The sequence below is a fragment of the Protomyctophum parallelum genome (genome assembly GCF_964188405.1).
Source record: "Protomyctophum parallelum genome assembly, chromosome: 7".
In the NCBI taxonomy this organism is placed as follows: Eukaryota; Metazoa; Chordata; class Actinopteri; order Myctophiformes; family Myctophidae; genus Protomyctophum; species Protomyctophum parallelum.
In genome coordinates, this window is record NC_139705.1 from 34,765,699 (window position 1) to 34,790,092 (window position 24,394).

Sequence of the window (24,394 nt, forward strand, 5' to 3'; positions counted from 1 at the left end):
GTTTAAATGCTATAAAGGTATACGATTAGATATCATAGGCTATGCTAGTTCATTATAGTTACAGATAAAGTTATTTTCAGTTGGAATTCTAGTGCATCGTCAACTAATTGGCAAAAGGTTGCCTGATTTTATCGGTCCATCAAAACACCAAGCGGTTTAATCAAAAGTCACATATTATGCAAAATATTTTATTTTTTACTTCAACATTATTCTAGTAGGCCTATAACTCTATGCCTTGCCTTGTCTACAAGAAAAAATAAATAAATAAATACATACATACATACTTTACATTTTACAATAATACCAAGAAAGAGCAGCCCGTGATTATTGTTCAAATGGATATCATATATTTCTGTATTCTGAATGAGGAAAAGAAAATGTCCATAAGCAAACCACAGACACTAAAACAACCCCCGCCAGTCTACTGCCATTTAGTAAACTCTCAGTTTAATGCTGTTTTAGTCAGTCCTTTTCAGTGGAGTTCCAGCGTTGGGTAGCAAGTTCGTCCGTCCATCGCATCCATCCACGCACACCTGTTGAGAACCGCATATACAATACACGCGGTTAGAACACGAGAAAGGAGTCGGCATGGACAGGTTAGGTGCATGCATTGCACTTCACCCCGAGAAGGGGTGGCGGTGTCGTCTTTATCGTTATTATTTAAAAAGTATTATCACACACCTAATAAAACCACAGAGGAGACAACAAATTGAACCCTTATGGACTGGTTATGGGTGCGTTTGGTTCCATTTAGTTGCACTTAAAGTGAAATGTAAACTTGATTACAATGTAGAGCATGGAGATAAAAGCTAATTTCTAGAGAAACAATCAGTCAGTCAATCAATCAATCAATCAATCAATCAATCAATCAATCAATCAATCAATCAATCAATCAATCAATCAATCAATCAATCAATCAATCAATCAATCAATCAAAAAACCGGTTTCCATATACCTCTCAACTTCAGCATCCCAGCCCGCTGAAGGAGCCGATCCTCTCTAACCGGACGCCGAAGCAGCTCCTCATGCCTCCCTTCTTGTAGCGGCTCCATGAGCGCTTGGACGTCCGCGCGAGGTCTTTGAGGAGCCGGGCGAGGAGGTTCTCCTTCCCCGTCGCCAGCACCGAGTTCGCGGCGTCGTCGCCGGCAGTCTCCCACCCCTGACGATGATGCTGTCCCTCCTCCGCCGCCGCTGCGGCGTCGAACATCGACTTATCCTCGGCGTTCAAGTTGTTCTTCCCCTCCGCATCCTTCCCCATCTCCTCCTCCGAGGCGTAGAAGGGCACGTTATTACGCTCATCCTCTTCCAGAAGCTGTTGCAAACTCTGGTAAATATAAAAGATTAAAGTTAAAAGTAAAGGCAAACATGAAAGTAAATGGTATAAAGTGGGCTAAATAGCCTATTGCAAATATTTAAGACAGCAATGCAAATGATCGCGCATGCACCGTCTCACCTGAAGGTCTGACAAGGGTTTGGCTCCAGCTAAATTAAGTAATAAAAGCACAGGGAAACAGCAAAAAGAGATATTTGAAATCATGTCTGTGTGCAGGTTTTGCCTCGCTGCTCTCGGTCTGTCTGTGAAATGGGCGCAAGTCGTCGCTCCTTCTAAAGTGCTCTTTTTGGACTCTTGAACGTCACCAGGTGCGGTTTTATACACGCACACCTAAACCTGGTGTCGTCAGGATGGAGGCTCTGAGAAGAAGAACGGAACGGAGCGTGACTAATGTGGAGAGACCGTGGGTGGAAGTAAAGTGGAGTTAATTAATTCCACTCAAAGCTCCACCTCAATTGACATACGCTTTGTTTGATGCCACTGACGCCAAGAGAGGAGAGGGCTGTTAGATTATATAGACCCAATTACACCCAGGAGCGAGTGAAGTGCACAATACACTGTAAATCAGTGGTTTTGGTTCTCAGACTCTTTAAATTCAAAGACCCCCAGTTTGTTATGCATTAATTTATTTAGGGCCACAGACAGACCCCCAGAGTTACAGACCTTACATACAGTTTCCCAACTATCTTGCTGGGAGTGGGGACAGCAAAGTATACTCAGTGTTATTTTAAATCCAGTCTGTATGTTTCATGTCCCAGGAGTATCCTGCATGGCCCGGCCGGTCTAAGATGTTTCTAAGATCCCTGTTGACATGGCCAGTCCACTTATTGCACTAATAGTCTTCAGGGAGCACCACTTATTTGTCAACCAGAGTAGGGAGACCACCACTCACCACTGTCTCCAACCACTGTAGATGTGCTTGTGATATTACTGTAGGATTATGATCAGGTTGGGAGCGGATGGTAACTTGTTGTAGTCACTTATGGCCCTACAATTATGATAGCGGGTAATTATGTTGGGTAGTCCTTATTCAGGTGGTGGTTTCCTGCCTGATGATGACTACAAATCAGTGACTACAACATGACGTATAAGTTAACATCCGCTCCCGACCGGATCACACAGCGATTTAGTAACACAGACCAGGCTTCACAGGCTTTCCTCCGAGGTGGAAAGCCTGGCAATATAGATAGGCCTCTCCCAGACAAACTGTGGATGTTGGGGTCATCATGTGGTCTAACGTAACCAGTTGGCTATACTGGTCCTTGTTTGTGTTGACTGGTCTGGGGCGCATCTTCACTGCCACTGACGTCATTTAAAGTTAACTTTGTTTATATTTGATAGGAATTTGTAACCATCTCTTTGAAGAAGTCAAATGTGAGACACTGCCTGTTTTCATACTGCACCTTTCTTTGCACTGTCATTGTTTACAGCTCCAAAAAGAAAGGCTTAAAAGATAAATCAGTGACTCAGTGTCATACATGGTAATTATTTTTGCCTCCCCACCTCGAATTGTGGCCTGCATAATGACCATTTCCACAATATCTATGCCATATTTCCATATCTTCTATTTTTTTTGTAGGTCCTAATAATGTTTCTCACAGTCTTTCGTACACAGAGGTTTAATATAGATTGGTCGTCTGACGTCAGACTAACCTAGGCTATATATTTCCTCTCTTGTGTTAAAAGTTCCGCGACCTCTGTTCAGGTCCAGCAGGCTTTGTCGTTTAGATGATGAGGCCCTGATGTTCTAATTAGAGTCTTTAATGAAGGGGAACTGACGGCAAGGCGGCTCACACATTCTTCATCCCTGTGACAGTTGGGTGGTATGAAAGGTCACGTGGTGTAACCGGCCGTTTAGTGGCTCCGAAATAAATGTAGAAGGTAATTGGAATGATTGTAACATGTCGGAATAGTTACATGATTACAAAAGATCAATGGAGGAGGAGCTAGTGGAGCGTGGTCGTGGAGTGAAGCCAATAAAAAGGGAAATCCCGTAGTCCACCTCATGCTAGCCTAGTTTGGAATACTAGCTCTGGAACAGGCAACATAAAATTGACATAGTGAGAATGCAAGCAATAGAGAAGCAAACAACTGAATTGAACTTTTTACCCAAAGGGCCACATTTTTTGCATAAATTAGTGCTATTGAACACCCTTTTCGTCTGTGAGTTGTTTCGAAAATATTGAACCAATGGAAAGTAACTAAAAACGCTTTGGACAAAACCTCTTGACTCCATTGAACTGTCTGCTAAGCTAGTTTACTACTTTATACGTTTATAAAGTCGCAACACCAACTTTGATGAGGCAGTATTGCTTTGTTTTCTAAATACAAGGTTTTCTTAATTTCCTGAAAATGTTATATTTTTCATTTCCTGGAAAATTAACATTTTATTTTGGAGTTAGGTGGTTTCTTCCCGACAGCAGAGTAGCTGGTGGCGTCTGAAGTCAAGTTCATAGAACTTGTCTAGCCAGGAAGAAAGGTTCTCTGCTCCCTGCATGCTGCCCACAAGGCAGAGTCAATTTGGCATGAAAGCCCATTGAGACCTAGAATCTGGCGAAATGTCAATTAGTCTGTCTCCACCTCTGCGCTGTTCGCTCAGCTCAGCACAGGGCTAATCACTCATCATTTGCCCTCTGGACCTCTTCTGTTGAAGTTAGGGCACTCATGCAAATAAGCATACATAAGAGGAGCCCAGAGATAGTGTCCCTGTCTCTGGAATATCACGTATCTGACCTAGGTTATCCTGCCACACATTCTCTCCTTCACCTCACATAATGCTGTCTGTCCCTTGGCTTTCCTGCCATTTGTATCAGTTAGGGAAGAAATATTATAGGCCACCACGGAGTCTATAGGGGTTCGAATCCACTGCCGTGCAGCCGGCTTTGTCGAGCGTCGACTATATGAAATGAAATGAATATGAACACAAAACACAACAGTGTTGGAGGGAGGGAAGCTGCAGGGCGGGGAGGATGATGTTTGTCACTGCACGTACTCCTACAGCACCTGTCAGTGAGGAGTGTTTGGTGGGAGGAGTAGGATGGAGGAGGGGGGGAAGCCAGTGTACTCTCTGCTGCCCCATCTGGCAGAGTCAGGTTAGGATGGAGGCTCTAGTTGGGGAGAAAAATGGGTAAAAAGCAACAAAAAAGCATTGAAATGTAAGTAACAATAATGTAACTAGACAAAAACTCTCAAGAACGTTTTAACTCTCTGCAAATTGTTTTGTTTTTGTTTTTCATACTAGAGCAAAAATGTATATGGATCCAATGGCTTCCAGGAAAATTAGGCTATTATGGTATGCTTTTAAAAATGGTCAGTAGTGTTGTCAACTTTGAAGCTACTGTTGTGATGTAGATTAGACCCTCGTATGGCTTTAACAGGCTGGGTGTGTGACCATTCAGCTGAAGTATTCCTTAGCTAAAGCCGGTGGGCCTGGGAGTACAAGGACGTGACACAGAGACAGTATCACGCTACACTTCCTCTGCCAACCTGGGGGGGCAGCGGACTGACCTCATGCTTCCTTCTATGCATGTGGAGTCCATGCTGCTTCTTTTCACCTGACAGGGGGGAGTTTCTCCAGACGGACGTAGCGCATGGAAGGAACATGTTATTCTGACCAGTTCCTTTCCCCTCCATCAGGCGCCCCAGGGGGAGGTAGTTTAGAGACCAGGATTACTGCATGTTTTTTGTGTGGGTACTATACCTACCCTAGGGGACACGAGGAGAACATGCAATCTCCATACAGAAAGGCCCTTTCGCCAACTCGGGCATGGGCACTGATGACGTGGAGGAGAGAACACGCCCCCAGCGTGAATCGAACCCAGGACCTTCTAGCTGTGAGGCGACAGCACTACCGAGTCCGACTGTGCCACCGTGCCCCATTACGCCACAAATTCAAGTTTACTGCACAGACAGGGAATACATATAGTGCTGGTGCTGGACATATGACGTGACAAGAAGATATGAGACATAGAAACGTGACAGGATGAGAATAAGGATGACCACACTGGCGACCTCTTAACAGATGCATCTTGTATCAATAATGAACATGTAAGGACAACAAGCTATATCACATATCAAGTACTGTACATAGACACACACTGTATCTCGTATCAAGTACATAGACTTCATTAGAGGGCCCTGGACTCATCAACAGATGCGTCATAGTCAATGGGCTAAAAATAACATCACAAAGGCATATTTACAGTAATCAGGAACATGACAGCAAGTGATTTAATTTAATATTTAGATGAACAATGTGTCTTTGAGCCCATCTACACGCCTCACCGGAAGTAGCCCAAGGTTACTTGATTTGTTTGCTGGCCGGTGTGGCTGCTTGATTTGGTTTCTGGCCGTGTGGCTCTTTTAGAAAAGAGCAAACGTTCTTGATAATGTTTGACAAAAGCCATAGCTTGAGTTAGGAAATAATTTCTTCACCACTATGACTGTAAAAATATGCTTAGTGACAACATGTGACATGACAACAACTATATCGCGTTTATGACACATTCGTTGATACTTCGACCCAAACCCTTGTTCTCCAACACTTCCGACATGATGCGTGGCAGTATGTCGAGAATGTGACACCCGATAAGCGATGGGACAGAGAGACGGACAGTCAGTCACAGATGTTCCCAACTAAGTCGTTCTGTCAGCACTGTTCCTGCACTTCCTCCGCACGTTAGATTAGCTTATCACCAAGACAATGCTGAAACGGAACAACAGCACCACGCTATCCTTGTTTCACTGTCTGCCCATTAAAGCACAACCTCACAATGCCCTCTATGTGAGACTTAAAACACTAGTTTAAAGCATTTTGCCTGACTTTAAATAATTACGTACTTCCAAAGATTACGAGGAAATGGGTTTCTGTCTGGACTAAAGCTAGTGTATAAGTTATTTGTCACTGACTATTATTCATAATTCATGGACAAGACTAGCATTACAATTGTCTAATTCAAAGTAAAGTTACTAATTCAAAGTAATCATCCAAAGTATGCAAGTCTTGACCTTTGCTATTAATTATGAAGCTCAAATTCAACAGTTTCTTTCTTTCTTTCTTTCTTTCTTTCTTTCTTTCTTTCTTTCTTTCTTTCTTTCTTTCTTTCTCCAGTTTGCAGCACGTTTTTAGCTAGTCATTAACCACTTTGCCAAAAATAGCACTTGACACTTGTTTTTTCCAGAAACAATTAGGCTTTTGTTAAATTGTTAACCTGACAGTATAGACAGGATATTTGAAAGACAGCATGCAGGGCTGGATATTTATGGAAAGCAAACATCCAAGTGTATTTATTCACTTGTACTCTTAATCATTAATTTCCTACTGACGAATACTGCATTTGACTCACTGATGTCATGAGCAAGGTCTTAAGGTTAGCGAGTGGATGGCAGTGATATACTCGTGGCTCTTCTTATTTCTATAGTTTTGTTTTTGTTTTTCCAAAAAAAAAGTGAAGAGAAAGTAGACAAGGGACTACAGTGCTATTTCTGTTGTAATATTAAATAAACAAAGAACTGAATTGGATTGAGTGTAAATTATCAGCGTGTCACAAGTTTGATATTTTCCAAAGGCTGTTGCTCAACATGCAGGTTCTGCTTGATTTTGCTCTGCATTGTTCTGCATTGTTCTTCTCGGCTTCACATTATTGCCAAAGCCTGCTGGAGCAGGTTGGGGGTTAAGTGCCTTACTCAAAAGCACTACAATGTGAGATCGTTACTCATCCATGTTCCCAGGTGACCCAGAAATTAACCTGTCCTCCACACTGTCATTACTGTTTGTTTTTTAATTTTGTATTTATTTGCAAGACAATACAGTGCAGTGAGAGAGACAGGATGTAGAGCATGAAAAGCAGGGATGAAATGCTGCAATTTGGAAACTCAACAGCTGGTGTCAAACATGATGTGAATTCAGGTCCTGTGTGATAGGCCAGATATCGTCACTCGTCGGGTGGGAAACAGGAAATGAAAAAATTAATTTAAAAAAAGGTCCAATGGATCCATTATTCACAAGCTCTTGTTGATACTTTTCATTTGTACACTTTCGCTTTCACATCCTTTAAAACAAATCTAAAACAGTAGATCTAAAAGCTCAAAACGTGTCGCATTGTGATGCGTTGCTTGTAGATCTGCTATTTTTGCTACATTTGTGTGGCAGTGTAGTATGACAAAGTAGGGCATTCATTTATGGAAAAAAGAAAAACATAAACAGTTGGAGATACAAGGTTGCTGGCCGTCAGCAACGATATCCAGATGCCCTCTTGCTGTTCCTGCTCCGAACCGAGCTTGGCTGAACCCCAACAGCATTACATCATGCTCCCCCCGTCCCGCCCCCGTGGAAGGACTAGCATACCCATGATCTAAATGTGACCTCTCTAGTGTCACCTTTAGAGAGATAAGGCTATTTTAGTGTGTCAGGGACCTGGTTGCATATATTTAGTCTTAGTTCATGCTATTTTTAAAACAGTGCTCCTAAATAATTCTACTAAGGGATTTGTCACTAAAATACCATGTTTTTTTTATTATGAAACTTTGACAATCTGCTATTTACAAACACACAGGTTTACATGCAACGCACGCACGCACGCACGCACGCACGCACGCACGCACGCACGCACGCACGCACGCACGCACGCACGCACGCACGCGCACACACACACACACACACACACACACACACACACACATTCTCTTTTTCTCTCTCTCTCTCCCTCTCTCAATCACTCACATTCCCACGTGGGGTTTGCATAAGGCTGTCCACTCTGAAGTCTTTCCAAACGAGGTCCATATCCATGTCACACCGAGTCATTGTAACGTGACCTAATTAAGAGCCTGTTAAGTGAAAGCTTTCGTAGGAGTGTCTATAAGATCTTAATGATAACTCATCAGCATGAGCTTCGATCTGCAGTCCGCTGCCTTGAACTTGAATGCATTAAATGCTTGTAATGAGTGACATATATGCTCCATTAACTGGAGTCATGGACCTGAATGTGTCTATTTGCCGTTGAGGAGGAAATGGAGAGCTGTCAGTATACTTAGTTTATCAACTGTCCTATGGAGGAAAAGAAAAGTCCTATGGATTGGATTGTGAAATCCAAAATCTTGATATTATGATTTTTGTCACTCTCATTTTTGTCCAATCTAGTCATTGCCAATTGACTGTGTACTGTGGTCCCTGTCGGTTGAGGGCGTGTAGAGTAACATGGCACCTCCTCCAATACACATTGACTCACCACACGCTTCTTGACACCTGACAGCAAGGAGTTTCACCTTAAGCGTATGCGTGGTTAGTACCAAAAGTACCATAACCAACCATCAGCCAAACTGGAGGCAGTGATGAGGGGAATCGAAGCCAGTGGTTGGACCTGTGTTATCAAATAAGAGTGATCATACTGTAGGCAACACAAATTACAGTATTGTACAGTAAAATATGTTATATCTGGATTGTGAGCCTTCCTTTGTCTATGGCATAAGTCTAGCATTGCACACCAAATACAGTACAAGCTTACATGTGAAAATACTGTACAGCGCCTCACTGTTTCTCGCGTCTTGTAATTAGGAAAACAGCTGCATATAATATCAATTCCAGTGCACAACTGAACGCAAAATGTGCCTTTCAGATACATACACGCCCCATACCGCGTAAATTCAAGACCTACTCTCTGTGTCATTAAAAGCTCTTTAGTGACCCCCACCCCTCCCTCTCCACCAGCTTGCTCATGGCGCCCTGACCAGGGACGTGCACACATAGACATCAAAGGGGGATTCAGCCCATGCCCTTTTACCCATCTGTAAAAATAACTGCCCTCTCCAGACCACGAATGCAGCAGGAAGAAATGCCATACCTTGAAATCCATGTCGCAGCGCGAAGTGTTGTGAGCTTGTAGATCTGCTATTTTCGCAATTTCTGTCCAAAAGTGCCCTCTTACAGGATTTTAGCCCCTGCCCCTCTAACACTCCCTGCACGTCCCTGGCCCTGACAGATATCACATGCATTACCCCAGGCCACGGCGACCCCCTGCCACCACTATTTGCACCAGCAAGAACGTTAAAGGGGCATCCGTACTTAGTTGTGTACCATGTAGCACACCAAAGAATAGCCGATATATAAGCTCAACGCGGACATTTCTACCGCCCAAAATGAAAATCCTGGCTACGCTACGGCTTGTTGATAGATCGGCTATTGTCAGCGCGTGACATTCCCCACAACCTAGTATATCCATCAGGCACGGAGGAAAGGATAGAAACACTGCGTCCGCTTAGACTTCAAATTCTTTTCAGATCATTTTTCTAAGCGCCATTCCGCTCTTGGCAGGGACAGCCGGTCACACTTGCGCGTAGCCTGCCCTGCGTTGGTAAAGGTGGAACACCAATGTGACTCCAACAAGTCCCTGGGAAAACATTTGTGTACGTCTATGTCTAGGGCAACTCGGGCACCTTCCACTCTTGAGTAATTAGCTGTTAATTTAAGTGCTCATGAAAAAAAGTTAGGTCACTATATCCCCACTTACTCATGGGCTGTAATTTCGATGTCAACCCCCGTGTATGTTGTGTGTCTGTGCAGTTTGTGTTGGCCTGTATGTGGGTCAGTGACGTGACACCCCCAAAAAAGTGTTTTTTAAAAACCTTTAAATAACAGGAATAAAAATGATTTACTTTTGTTCTACTCACTCTCATCTTTATGGAAACATTTTGTTTTTAGATATTTTATTGGAATCAGAATTTATTCAGCATTTTGTTGTACTTGTGCCTAAAATCGTCATATGGTGTGACATGACAATAATTGTTTATAAAATGAAAATGGAGTACACCTTTCTTAAGTTGCTCACTTTATCAAAGTCCTTTATCATAACTAACCTGTGATCCACTATAGTTTTGTGAAAATGTATTAAATCTGTATATTATTTCCGTAATCAACACTCAATGTGAGGCCCATGTTATCGGTCTTTCAATATATTTTGTATTTATTGTGACAAAACTTTCTCTAAAATTACACAAATATTTGTGACTCTTCCTTAGACTATTTGCTATGTAATCCATGAACATTAATGGTTTCATCATAAATAAAGGTATGATTTTTTTCACTATTTGGAACGACACACCAAATGATTTAGTGTCACACCGTATGATCATATCTTAATTTTTCAAAGCAAACTGTGTTTTAACCTACTTATTAGTGAGTACTGAACTTGATTTAACAATTACTCAGGAAAAACAGCAACAGGAAAATTGCTTTAACATTGAATAACATGGCAATGACTGAATAAAACGAAATTAAACACAATTTATTGTGGATAGTTGCAGATTTTAGGTGAAAATGTTTAAAACAAATGTTTAAATGGACAAAAGAAGCATGGGACTTTGTTATTTATTGTTATATCTGTAGGAAAATACAGTTTGTATCATATGGTGTGACAAAAAAGTCATATGGCGTGACAGGAAAACAGTCACACCATTATGATAAAGTGTCACACCATATTACGTTTTCTGCACTTAACATAACATTGAGGCTACTAGCTACACATTAGCATGCTAACAACATGCTAGCTATAACAAAGCAACATAGATTTACATGTAATTATGACCAAAAAATCTAATACCTTTAGCTTTTTTAATTAAAAAGGTGTCACACCCACAGACACTTGGAAGAGTCGCATTGGTCAGCGTTCCAACAAGATCGTATTTCATGAAAATGTTAAAGTGTTAATTCACCACAGACACCTGTCATGCTATTGTAATGCAAGTGCTGAACAGCCTTACTGAAGAAGTACCTCTCTATCCCAATGGGTGTCCAAACAATTGCCTGTTGAAATGTCCCAAAATGGTGTCACACAATATGATTTGGTTTGGGGGACAAAATCTTTTTGATCAGAAATGACTGAAAACATTATGCTTGGTAATTATACTTTATACCTCATACTTTAAATGCTTAGTATGAGGTATAAAATACAGCAGCCTTGTGTTCATAAAACAGAAAGATTTGGTATTGGGTAAGACTGGCGATATGTATCTTTCCCTGCTTCGTCTCAACCATTACTCAATGGCTCTGGTCTCAGCCACCGCGGTGGATATTAGACATTCCGTTTTATTTTATTTTTTATGTTGCCACTACTGTTGGAGCAGCCATAAACTACACAGGTTCATCTCGATGTTCTGGGCATCTTTGTAATGTTAGTGTTAGTAAAAAAGCAGGTAAAGGCAAACTAACATCAGTCACTCTGCCGTTCACTGTAGTGGAAGAGGTGCGCCTGGTGAGGGTTTTATCCCCGCAGCTACGTCGAGTCCGCCTACAGGAAATACGTAGGCTGCGACCATGAAACCGCTACGGAATCGGTCTATAGGCATGGCTGAATAGGGCCGCTTGTGTGATGGAAGTGCCTGTGTTGCCTGCAATCATGTGAATGGAGCCCCGCATTTCTCCACGTTTCATTATTAGAAATATTGAAACTTCCTATAATTTCTGTTCAATCCTAACAAACTCTCTGAATGTACAAGTAGTTTTACATTTTATTTGGATATTGGTTTATTGACTTATTGGCAGCATGTTTGGTACAAGAGACTGTAGCTTTGGGAAAAATCTCAACTCTGAACTCGAAATAGGATAATTGTTTGACAATAAAGGAAGGAATGATTTGACTCCGACAGCAGAGGCCTGCAGTGGCTCAAGATAAGATGGCTCCCGTATTAACACACAATAGCCCCCGTATTAAGATTTCTTTGTCATTTCCGTCTGCAAGGATAATAAAATGAATTCTTTATTATTGACCACAGAGAGAGTGAGGATATTTATTTTCAAAAAAGTTTGCTTTTCGAAACACTTCTAAACACAATAAATTCCAGCTCCACAAGCTACGCATCGCATTGTGACACACTGTAAACTTGCAGATCTCCTATTTTCACTCTTTACCATTAAGTGTGGGGACATAAAACTCGAGGCTGATTAAAAGCATGACAGTCGGCCTGCGGCGGCTGGCGTAGCTGTTTGGGCACCTTGGCTGGTAATCCAGTCTGGCAGTGTGCCGCGGGCTCGACTCCCGATCCCAACGGCCTTTACTGCGTGTCACCCCCCATCTCTCTCCCCATTTCCTGTCAGCCTGTCAGCCGACTGTGGCTCAAGAGGTAGAGCAGGTCGTCCAATGATCCATGGGTCGGCGGTTCGAATCCCGGCTCCTCCTGTCTACATGTCGAAGTGTCCTTGGGCAAGACACTGAACCCCAAATTGCTCCCGATGTGCTGGTTGGTACCTTGCATGGCTTCCGCCGCGATCGGTGTATGGATGGGTGAATGTAATGCACAATCTATGTAAAGCGCCTTGGATAAAGGCGCTCTATAAATTTACCATTTATTTACCATATATTCATCTATCCTTCTATCAATAAAAAGAAAAAAGGCAAAAGCCAAAAATATATATATTAAAAAAATAACGTATTTACCAGAGAGAGAGAGAGAGCGAGAGAAAGAGAGAAAGAGGTTCAAAGTAAAATGGTTTCAAGGTAAAGGTGAGACAAAAGACAGCAGGCAAAAGGGGAGACAGTGAGCTGCCATCCCTAATCAGTGCAGCGGTGCACTGTCCTCCCCCACTCCCTGTGACAGTATTATCATCGGAGCTGGTATGCAACACAAGAGTCATTTCCGCTAATGATCCCAGCCGCCTGCCGCACCTCAGGACAAGTGAGTGTGGCTGACATGGGCAACTCATCCCCCCTCTTGAGAAAGGAGGGACGTAAGAGGAGAGAGAGGAAAGGGGAGAGATGGGGAGGATGGGTATAAAATGAAAGGATGGGGATGTAAGAAGACAGGGGGATTGGGCAGGGGTCTGTCAGAGGTTAATGTCTAATTTAAGCTCTGTGTGCCAAATATTGCAGCTCTGCAAGCCCAGAACTCGTCACAGATGAGATGTGATGCATTGTGGGCTTGTACAGTAGATCGGCTGTGATCGTATATGTTCGTCATACGACAAAGTCTAAAATGGGGGTGTAAAGCGTTTGCAGTAATGGTGGTAACAGTTATCATCACTTATAATGACACAGACATTTGGTCCTTGGGCCAGTGGAATTCTGGGTGCCATGACAACGTAAGCTAATGCGCCGGACACCTAGTATTCTATCCATTAAATAAAATCAGCCATACTTACCACAGCATCTGGACACCCGGGGGCCACTTGAATCTTTCGAACGTATTTGTGCCGCTCCCTGGAGCAATGTTGTGCTTCTTCTGTTGTGCGGACTGCAGCAACCATGCACCTGCGGCCCCTGATGTGACCCCTGGGGGCCTCATGTGGCTGCTGGTGTGACTGTTCTTGTGCCAGACCAGTCAGACCACTGAACACAACAGTGTGTGTGCCAAGTTTGGTCCGCATGTGCTGATTGGGGCAACAGTGCACCTGTGTCCCCTGGTGAGGCTGTTGTCATGGCAGACCCCTGAACAGTGTTTGGGCAGAGTTTGGTTCGGATCAGACTCAGAGTGACGGTGTGGCAGGGGTACAGATGTACAGATGTTACGTTTGTGGCGTCTGCCGTTGACCCACTGTTGACCTACAATCAACCCAATGTCGAGCCACCCTCTAGGCAATTTTAATATAGGATAAAAGTAGTCAAGCCACGTACGGTGTAATACTATTTCCTTATGTATCCAGCGGTGTTCCGTTCAAAATGGGACTGATTCACTTATACAATCTCATGGTTTGTGGCAGGCTAATAGCCATTTGTGAACATGAGCGTCTCGCCCCCCAAAGCTACAAGTAACAGAAACCAGATTTGGATGTCATATACTGTATCTGGAGCTTGTCAAGAGAGAATAATGATGTGATGAACTCATACAATACCTCACTATTTACAGCATAAATTACTTTTGATACAGAATTGTGCTGCTGATTATGAAACTGAAAATCATATATTTCAATACAAAGTAACGTATAAGCATTTTTAAAGTGAGATTCAGTTATTTTCACCCTTAAGAGAACCAGTCAGAACTCATACAGTTTACAGGACAGACACGTGCAATTGGAAGTAATGAAACAAAGACAATGAGCACTGAGCAGACAAAATTTGATCTGGAACACTACAAAAACTGAATCTGATAAATGATCTTTGTGGGGGTTTCTCTCCTCATTGAATCTAGCCTGGCTAATAAGCCAGACTAATATCACACAACACTGTCGCGGCAAAAAACAAATTGCCAACGGCTGATTCGGTCTGGCTTATTAGCCAGGCTACATTGAATCATCCTGACCTGAAAATGTACTTTCTGTCTACTGAGCTGGAGAGACGGGGAGACTGCTGTTACTGAACAAACACTTATATACAGCAATGAACAAAAACATCCAACAAAACCATATAATTTACACCACCAAATTTAACTTCCTTAGTTGGGAACAAAATTAATGCTGTAATTCTTTCGTTTCTCCCATGAGAGCGAGTGGTTATATGAGTGACTTTATCCATGCATACTTTATCTATCATGTATACTTCATCTTTCTCTCTTGCGCATGTTTGCTGAAATTGCTGTTTTACATGTCTGCAAAGCACTTTGCACAATTTGGAAAAGGGCCACACAAATAAAATTAATTAATTCTGGAATGTGTTCTGTATAGGTAAAAGGGACGTCACACATTGCGTGGGTTTATTATTACTTACGTAGTTACATTTTTGAGGACACTTGTCACAATTGTCACTTGTCACTGTGAACCCCACCACTAGAAGGCACTACAATATGGAGTGGAGGCCACACACATACAGTACACCTCTAATTAATCTAACACCCCCACAAACAATAAACAGACAACGTGCAGCATGATTTGATGCATTACGAGCATCACTGACGTGCAGAGGTTGGTTGATAGGATGTGTTCCTTCTGAAAGGGTATGACACTAGGGCTGCAACTATTTATTATTTAATAAGCAAAGTTGATTACTTTTTTGATTAATCGAATAACCAAGAAGCGTGTTATACTTGACAAAAATGTTAATTATTGTTCTTTCTAGCTGTTTTTGTGCTCTTCCTTTAGTATCCAACAACAAGTATCCAACAACAAGTAATCCTACTTCTACATCAACTATAGTTAAGTCAAGAAACAGTATTTCTACAGGAATAGGATATTCTAGTAGTCTTTTCACACCTGTCAACATTCAGTTAAATTATCCTCATTCCGACAAAGGTGAAAGGACCATACTACCATTTGCCATGTTAATTAACATAATATTGCGCATAAATAGACCTGTTAATTTTGTCCATAGTATTGGTGTTTGCATATTTACAATATATTTTTTAATTAAGTGTGTTTTCAACCTGAGACTCATTGGCCTTTACTTGGTTCATTTTTGGTGAAGAAGACATTCATATTTTCATCTTACTGCACACGCACGCACGCGCACACATGCACAGTTTCACACACATGCACAGTTTCACACACATACGCTCACGCACACACAGACACATTTATAAAGTCCACTGGACCTAAGGTTAATCATGTGCGGCAGTTGAAATTGTAGGTGAAAACAAGTAAACATCGCTTAAGGGTTCATATTTTCAAAATTAGAAATAGCCTCCCAGGCTCTCTGTGGACAACGCACGCACACACGCACGCACGCACGCACACACGCACACACACACACACACACACACACACACACACACACACACACACACACACACACACACACACACACACACATATAGAGATTCTACACTGCAACGGTATAGGCCTAGAAGAATATGTATATGGCTATTGTCAGAAATCATGTTGGGTTAAGCCTGATGTGTACTTACGCGTACGCGTGCACTGAACATAACTGATCTACAACATCACAGCTTGTAGATCTATCCGACTGGAATAGTAAGAGAGTGGCGACACGCTGGGCTATAGTTCCAAACATTGGAAGGAACTATCCCATTGAGAATGAGCACTTTCACATTCCATTGTCACAATGGGAGTCAACGCTAGTGTCGCCACTCTCTTACTATTCCACTTGGAGATCTATTTTGGTGCGTCATTCATCACACTGCACACAGTAAAGAATATCAGGCCCTTTTCAATGACACAAATAGATAGGTGGACAAGCTGGAAACGCTGATGACTTGGAAGAAGAATGAAAACACCACATGACAACAGTTACAGAATTCATGGAATAATACCATGTATGTTTGAATATCATTTGCGCCAGGGACTATTTTGTATGAGTGCGTGTCAGTGTGTGTGGTATTACTCCTCTGTATGTATTCGACTCGTAACCAGCCCTCCTATCTCTTCGTGGGTGTGTGCCCAATCAAAGTGCAGTCAAACAAACACACCCAAGTGTTGCTAGGATGCAGCACCATGCCAGCAGTCATATGATGAGTCCAAGGCTGGAAAGACCACAGCCTTTGCCCACTCATGCCCACAAGCTCCCAATAACAACTTACACCATGTGGTTCTCCAACCTTTCATCTCAAGGACCCCCAAATTCACATGTAGCCTATTTGGCCATCCATCCCCCATTGAAAATATTTTTGCACCATGCAGGGACCCCTAAACAAGATTTATTCTAAATTGTTCATATTCTTTTGAAGATTTTTTTGAAAATTGCAGATCTACAAGCTCACAAGCTTAATTGTAGATCATGAACATCGGCTATTTTCAATATAGAATAATATGGTTGAAGTGGTTAAACTGAATTTGATGTTATGCTAACCAATTTGCTGGGGACCCCTGGGCCCTGCAAGGACCCCTGATGGTCCCTGAACCCCACTTTGAGAACAAATGACTTACAATAATGATACATAACACTAAACATAATTAGGTTGTGTCGATGCACAATAAAACCCATCTCCGCATTGTCATTATTCACTGTATGCAAAGACAGAATTACTTAAAGGTCTGGTGACATAAAAAAAAGTTTTTAGAAAATCCATTGAATGTTCAAAGTTCAGGTTGTTTGGGTGTAGGCCTAATTGAGGTCGTAAAACCTAAATGAAAAATAAAAATGAATGTAATGAAACCTTTAAAAACACATAGGGTCGTAGGCCTAGTACTAATTGTAAAAGTGTAGTAGCCTGTGTAGTTGGTATCCGAAGGAAGGCACGACGTGTAAAAATAACACTATGAGTGAGTAATAGGCCTACAACACATTTAATAATATTCAGTCATAATCCTTACACAAATATGCAGTGAATGTACCGTATTCCCAGATGGAGTGTGTTTACTGTGTTGGTACCTTTTTACAGTTTTTCACGATTGTTAACACACAAAAATTGAAAACTTGGCACAATTTGCACAACCTTCACTTCATGTACCCAATCGCTCGACACAATTCGCTCTACATCACACAACACATCTGCATTAGACTCTGACTTTCATTCTTTACACTCTGATATCAATTACACATTACCTTGTTGTCCAAACACTGCACACAATGTTCAGTTGTTGCACACACTTCTCACATGAAATCAACCTACAACACACAAGTAGTCAAATCTCTAAACATTCAGATCTGGTGAGCAATTTGCATTCAGCACTGCAGCATAAAAGGGACTTGAGGGCCTCTGTTTTGTTTGGTGAACAATGAAGAACCTTGAAGAGATCGACAACCAGAGAAGGAGAGGAGTAAGACGTAAGAGTGAGAGGAGGATGAGGAGGAGGCAGGGGAGCAGATAGCATTTTATAACTGGGGGGGACATATTTGGGGATTATCTGAAAATGTCATGAGGAGGGGGGGATATCCCCCCAAGCGCATAATTACGCAGATTTTCTGCGTTATTTAGCGGATGTCACGGCAAAACACTTCCAACACAGCAAAACACATGCAGCCAAGGTACATGGCTTTTTTTGGAGGGGATAATCCCCCCTCCTCATGAATCTGAGGGTGTCGATCCCGTCCCGCCCCGTCCCCTATCTGCGTGCCTGGGAGGAGGTAGAGGAGAAAGAAGATGCAGAGAACATAATCTAATGAGATTCGGGCAACTGTGGTTGACCATGTGCTCAATCATGGTTTGACCATGAGCCAGAGGGTCCAACCCAATCTCACCATCATTAGAACATTTTTCTGTTCTATTCCTTCCACCTTAATCTCCTTTCCTGAATCCTATTGAGTTATTTTCAGCTTGGAGGTAGAACATATATGAACGGAACCCACAGCAGGCTGGTTTACAATAAAATTAAAATAAATAAATAAATAAAACATTTTTTCGGCTGCATATTTGTGTGCTGTTTTATGTTTGACTATGAAAAAGTAGGCCTACACGGAGTCATTTTACAAAAGGAGAAATAGCTCATTCTCCAGAGTCATTGTCATTCATGTGTGTTCCATTTCTATGATTGTGTTTTAAAAATTTCACTTCATTGTGCTGTAAATGCTTGGTAGTGTGTAGCCAATGCTTAGTTGTGTGTACTCAATGAATGGTATGTGTGTGTCATTTGAAAATATTTAGAAAAGATGGCTGTGTGTACCAAATAAAAACACGAGTTCCATTTTGGGAACAATTTGATGGCAAAGAGTCATCATGGAAAAGGAGAGTCAGGGTTTAGCATTTTGTAGGTGAGGTTTTCAGATTTGTGTGTGCAGTTTTGAGAATGCCAAAAACTGTAACTCTGGTTTTGGTACTTAAACAGGATCTGCTGCTAGTGTTACCAACACTGCAGTTTGTGTTTAAGGGTGACTTTTTATCCAGCAGCGCCCTCTTGTGGAAACTGCCTGCTCACCTGTTGCCTTATTTGTTGCATGCTCTACTAGTCTATTTGATAGTTGGAGCCAGTTCTGATTGTATGTTTGTCTGTTTCCTTAATACTTTGGTATTTAGTACAAACACCAATTAAACTTATATTATTATTTATTTCTCTATATTTTTAAATAGTTTTTAAGCTTTGGAATGTTGAGCAACAATACAAATCAGAATACAGAAACATATGGAACATTTAATTGTTTTAGACGTTTACAGTGACAAATAAACCTTTTGTAGCCTAATCATGACGAGCTCTTATTATTTCAAGTGATTACCAATTATAAATCTTTATTATTAATTAATTAATTAATTAATTAATATTACAGGGTTAGGGTTAGGGTTAGGGTTAGGGAACTATCCTTATATACAGTATATCTTATCCAGGGCCCCTTAAACAACAACAAGAGACAAGAGATTTAACCATAGTTACTGTGAAACTTACAAACACAACAATGTAAATGTCTTATTGTGATCTTTGCTCAAAACTGTTAAAACATTTATAGTTTTGTTTTCTACAGCTTCACATTCAGGCAAAGCTTCATTGTGTATTTTAATACCATATGCAAATGAGACATCTTGAGTTCCTATAAAAACAAGACCATTGACTGCAACACAAAATACAAATGGGAACGCAAATGGGGAAAAAGCATGCTTCTAAATATGCGTAGGATAGAGGCTATACATCCTCCTGATGGAGGCTATACATCCTCCTGATGGAGGGGTAGGATAGAGGCTATACATCCTCCTGATGGAGGCTATACATCCTCCTGATGGAGGGGTAGGATAGAGGCTATACATCCTCCTGATGGAGGCTATACATCCTCCTGATGGAGGGGTAGGATAGAGGCTATACATCCTCCTGATGGAGGCTATACTTCCTCCTGATGGAGGGGTAGGATAGAGGCTATACATCCTCCTGATGGAGGCTATACATCCTCCTGATGGAGGGGTAGGATAGAGGCTATACATCCTCCTGATGGAGGCTATACATCCTCCTGATGGAGGGGTAGGATAGAGGCTATACATCCTCCTGATGGAGGCTATACATCCTCCTGATGGAGGGGTAGGATAGAGGCTATACATCCTCCTGATGGAGGCTATACATCCTCCTGATGGAGGGGTAGGATAGAGGCTATACATCCTCCTGATGGAGGCTATACATCCTCCTGATGGAGGGGTAGGATAGAGGCTATACAATACATCCTCCTGATGGAGGGGTAGGATAGAGGCTATACATCCTCCTGATAGAGGCTATACATCCTCCTGATAGAGGCTATACATCCTCCTGATGGAGGCTCCTTGCTTGGCAAGTGAGCCAGTAGGGTACAATAGCAGTAGCCTTGGAAACCCAGACGTTTTTATTTCCAGGGGACAGCAACACATTTGATTGGATTGGCTGGCATAATTGGGAGAAAAAGAGATAACAATTATTTGCTACTCTAACTTAAAAGATAATAACATATATTCAAATATTTATCTGATTACATTTTGTTTGGTACCCTTCCTTCCTAGACTGACACTTTTTTTTTTTTTTTACACAACTTTTCTTTGTTTTAATGGCCGTGGCCTGTGATTCAGGGCTGGAGCCATGGCTACTTTCTTCCTTGGCAACAGACGTACTATTCATTGGACAATCACACCGTACACAAATGCAACTTTCTGTCTTTTAAAAATGTGTGACGATTTTGTAACACATGTTTCGCCCAGTGCCAATCGCCTAAGCTGTAATCCTGGATGCTACTCTCACTCTGCCAACCTGGGGAGAGCCCCGAACTGAGCTCATGCTTCCTTCAGACATGAGGAGTGAGCAGGCCGTTTCTTATCACCTGACAGGGGGAGTTTCCCCGGTAGGACGTAGCGTGTGGAAGGAACACGTGTTATTCCAACCAGTTCCTTTCCCCTCCATCAAGGCACTCCGGCTGACCGGGGTTGAGGCAGTATAGAAACCAGGATTACTGCATGTTTTTTGTGAGGGTATACCCACCTAGGAGGGTATTGACACTGATGACACGGAGGAGAGAACACGCCTGCGCCCACAGCGTACCAACTGCGCCACCGTGCCCCCGCAAATGCAACTTTCTGAATGCAATTTCTCAGTTTTACGACGCTTCTCTCGGGTGAAACCCCTACCCAGTCCATGATGGTGTGACTGGAGTCCCCGGTCCTGCTGCTGCATGCTGGGATCTGTGGTCACATGAGGGTGATGGATCCAGGCAACAGGTCAGGTTTGTCCCCGGCGCAGGGCCTGCCCGTCCCGGGGCTCTCATCTCCCCCGTGGAGGCCCCCGATCATGGAGCCCAGAGTGCCATAACTGCTGCCGCCGGGCTCCACCTGGGCCGACACACAGAGGCGTGGTTGAGGAGGAGGGGAGTGGTTCAACGTAGAGGACGGTCGAGAAATGGGGGTGGGGGTGTTCTCATTGTAGCTCTGCACCGTCATGGACGACTATAGGTAAAAACAACAGAGGAAGGAGAGGATTTCAGACGTGAGGCTCTTTGGTGGATGCCTTGACAGTAATATATAACAGTTGTTCTCAAACTTTTTAATATTAAGGACCCAGAGTTTGGTATTTATTGGGCCATGGACCTCCATAACTCTGAGAGTGCACACATTTACCAGTCCATTTGGCTCTATTGGAACACACTCAAAGTTAGTGACATGTAAAGGTCCATTTGGTTGGGGACCCCCTGGAACACTCCTCAAGGACCCCCAGGGGACCCCACTTTGAGAATTTAGTGACCCGAGCAGTTTCCTGACTTAAAATGTTATACGGTATGAATCCACGAATCCGCGAAAGCATGGGAACTGCATCACCCGAAAAAGACATGAAAGAACAAGCCAACACAAACATTTGTATAATATTCATCGCCACATTAAGTATGCTGCGCCTGACGTACATTCAACTTACATTGGCCATGGATCCATCGCTGGCTGTCACTCTCTTTTTTTTCTTGGCCAAGTTGGGGTTCCAGTGACACACCAGACTGTCATTCTGGACGCTGTAGTTCTTATGGCCGATAAGCCAGTACGTGTTCATCTTCCCTTTACCCTGGCAGGTGAAGCAAAGAGACACGGACTGATTAGAATCGATGGAAGGATGATATCACTGTACAACAGTGGCTCTCAACTGGTTTGGCTCTGTGGCCTTGATAAAGTAACACCGTCTTCATATAAACGTGTCTTTCATGACCCTGTCGGATGTCATGACCCACTCCAACATTTTAGACCTCTTGAGGAACACTAGGCTAAAAGATTCGTTCTGATTCGTTTTGGATTTTGGATTTGGACTTTTTTAACACATTTACATGCTATGAAACTCATTAAAGTAATACTTGTTTATCCTGGAACTAGAAGTGTTTGAGCGAACATTTCGTGTTTTGGATGTACCGAGGACACATATTGTGAGAGATGTGTTGGAAAAGAAACAGTTTTCCTTTTTCTATTTTCTTCAATTCATCAAATATTTTCTTCATTTTAGGTTTCTTTGTTCACCAAGGGAAAATGTGAGAAACCGTCAAGGGGTGACAAATCTCACCTTGACCTCGATCTCTCCTCGCAACTGCAGCTCGTAGGCATTGTCTTTCATCAGGGCTAGATACGCAGCTGAGCTGGTGTGGATCCTCTGAGCTGATACACACAGCCCGATATGCACACACACACACACACATACACACACGCACGCACGCACGCACGCACGCACGCACACACACACACACACACACACACACACACACACACACACACACACACACACACACACACACACACACACACACACACACACACACACACAGTAAGATTAAAGAAACACACTCCATATATGGAGTGTGTCTTGCGTGTACAGGGTTTGAGTGTATAATCTTTAAGGCATTCTTCACTATATTGAAAAACATTTTAAAATAGTTCAAATAGCCAATATACTTCGACATGTTGTGAGCTTGTAGATCGGCTATTAGATTTCTTTTTAAATGTGTTTCAAAATTAAACATTGCGGTGTGAAAGAAAGGCATGTTCCGATTTCCAGGCTCTACCTTCTGTGCCACTGCACCCCTGTGTGTGTGTGTGTGTGTGTGTGTGTGTGTGTGTGTGTGCATGCGTGCGTGCATGCGTGTGTGCGCGTGTGCACACTCACGCAGGCTGGTAGACTCCATCCTCGACGCTGTGTTGACGGTGTCTCCAAACAGACAGTATCTTGGCATTTTGTAGCCAACAATACCTGCTACACATGGACCTGCAGCAAGGACAACAACATATTACCTCATGCCATGGTAGCCTACTATAGATACTTGGGAATGGGTCACAAAATGAGCCATTCCCTTAGTCAGAGAGGAAACACGATCACAAGTCATGTGTAACTCTTTCAATTAAACAAATGTTATTATTTGTTATTCACTGGTATATTTTTACCATATAATATTTTTACTAAAAACTATAAGAAATAGCCTGATGAAGGCCTTATAGACCAAAACGTTGTATTTCCCATTTAAAGAAGCCTTTTAACCGCATTTGAAGAGTTTTTTCTTTTTTAACTGACAAAATATCCTCAGACGTAGGACCCAGCTGCAGCATTCCTTTTTGAGCGGCACTTGTCTAGAGTCTATATACTAGTATTACAATTACAAACACTGTAATGACAACAGAGTCACACAGTATGACTTTAATTATATCGCCTCATTTTAGTCCCCCAGATCAAATCAAGACACTTTAGTATGCCTGAAATTACCGCTAAGCGATCACTGAAAACATTGGAATATTTGCTTTGAAAGTGCATGCAGGCACATGCACACATGGACATCAAAGGGGGATTCAGCCCCTGCCCTTTTACCCGTCTGTAAAACAACTGCCCTTTGCAGACCATGAATGCAAATGGCCTCCTCTCCTTTACATGCCATACCCGAGAATTGATTTATTCTGTACTCTCCTGATCTTGAACGCAGCATTTTGCGTTGAAAGAATTTGTTCAGAAATCCATGTCATCGCCATATCTCCAGCAGCCAACGAGTGCGGGGGTCGCGCCCGGAAGATAGCAGATCTACAAGCTCTCAACACGTTGAGAGCTTGTAGATCGGCTATTTTCTTACAAAAGTGCAGCCCCTGCCCCTGTAACACTCTCTGCATGTCCCTGAGTGCAAGTGCCGTTGAGTGCAGAAGCCCTCACCGGTATGAATGCCTGCACGGAGCTGGAGCCTCTTGTTCTGCATGTGTGGAATGGCCACCTGTCTGACAGCTGCTACCAGGTCCAGGGCCATCTTGGCTATCTCATCTGCATGTCTGTCCCCATTCCTCTCAGGAAGCCCGCTCACCACCATGTAGGCATCGCCTATCGTCTCCACCTCAAGTTAGTGCAAAAAATAACAAACATTAAGCATTTTA

General features: G+C 42.6%; 1 protein-coding gene across 1 annotated transcript; it reads right to left on the reverse strand.

Moving 5' to 3' along the window:
- Nucleotides 1–425: 425 nt before the first annotated feature.
- Nucleotides 426–21,160, reverse strand: nppal (natriuretic peptide A-like; the record flags this gene model as incomplete). Its single annotated transcript, XM_083769785.1, has 3 exons — nt 426–533; nt 956–1,324; nt 21,152–21,160. The coding sequence occupies 2 exons, from the start codon at nt 21,158–21,160 to the stop codon at nt 965–967; spliced, it is 369 nt and encodes a 122-aa protein (XP_083625911.1). The 3' UTR covers nt 426–533; nt 956–964.
- Nucleotides 21,161–24,394: the final 3,234 nt, after the last annotated feature.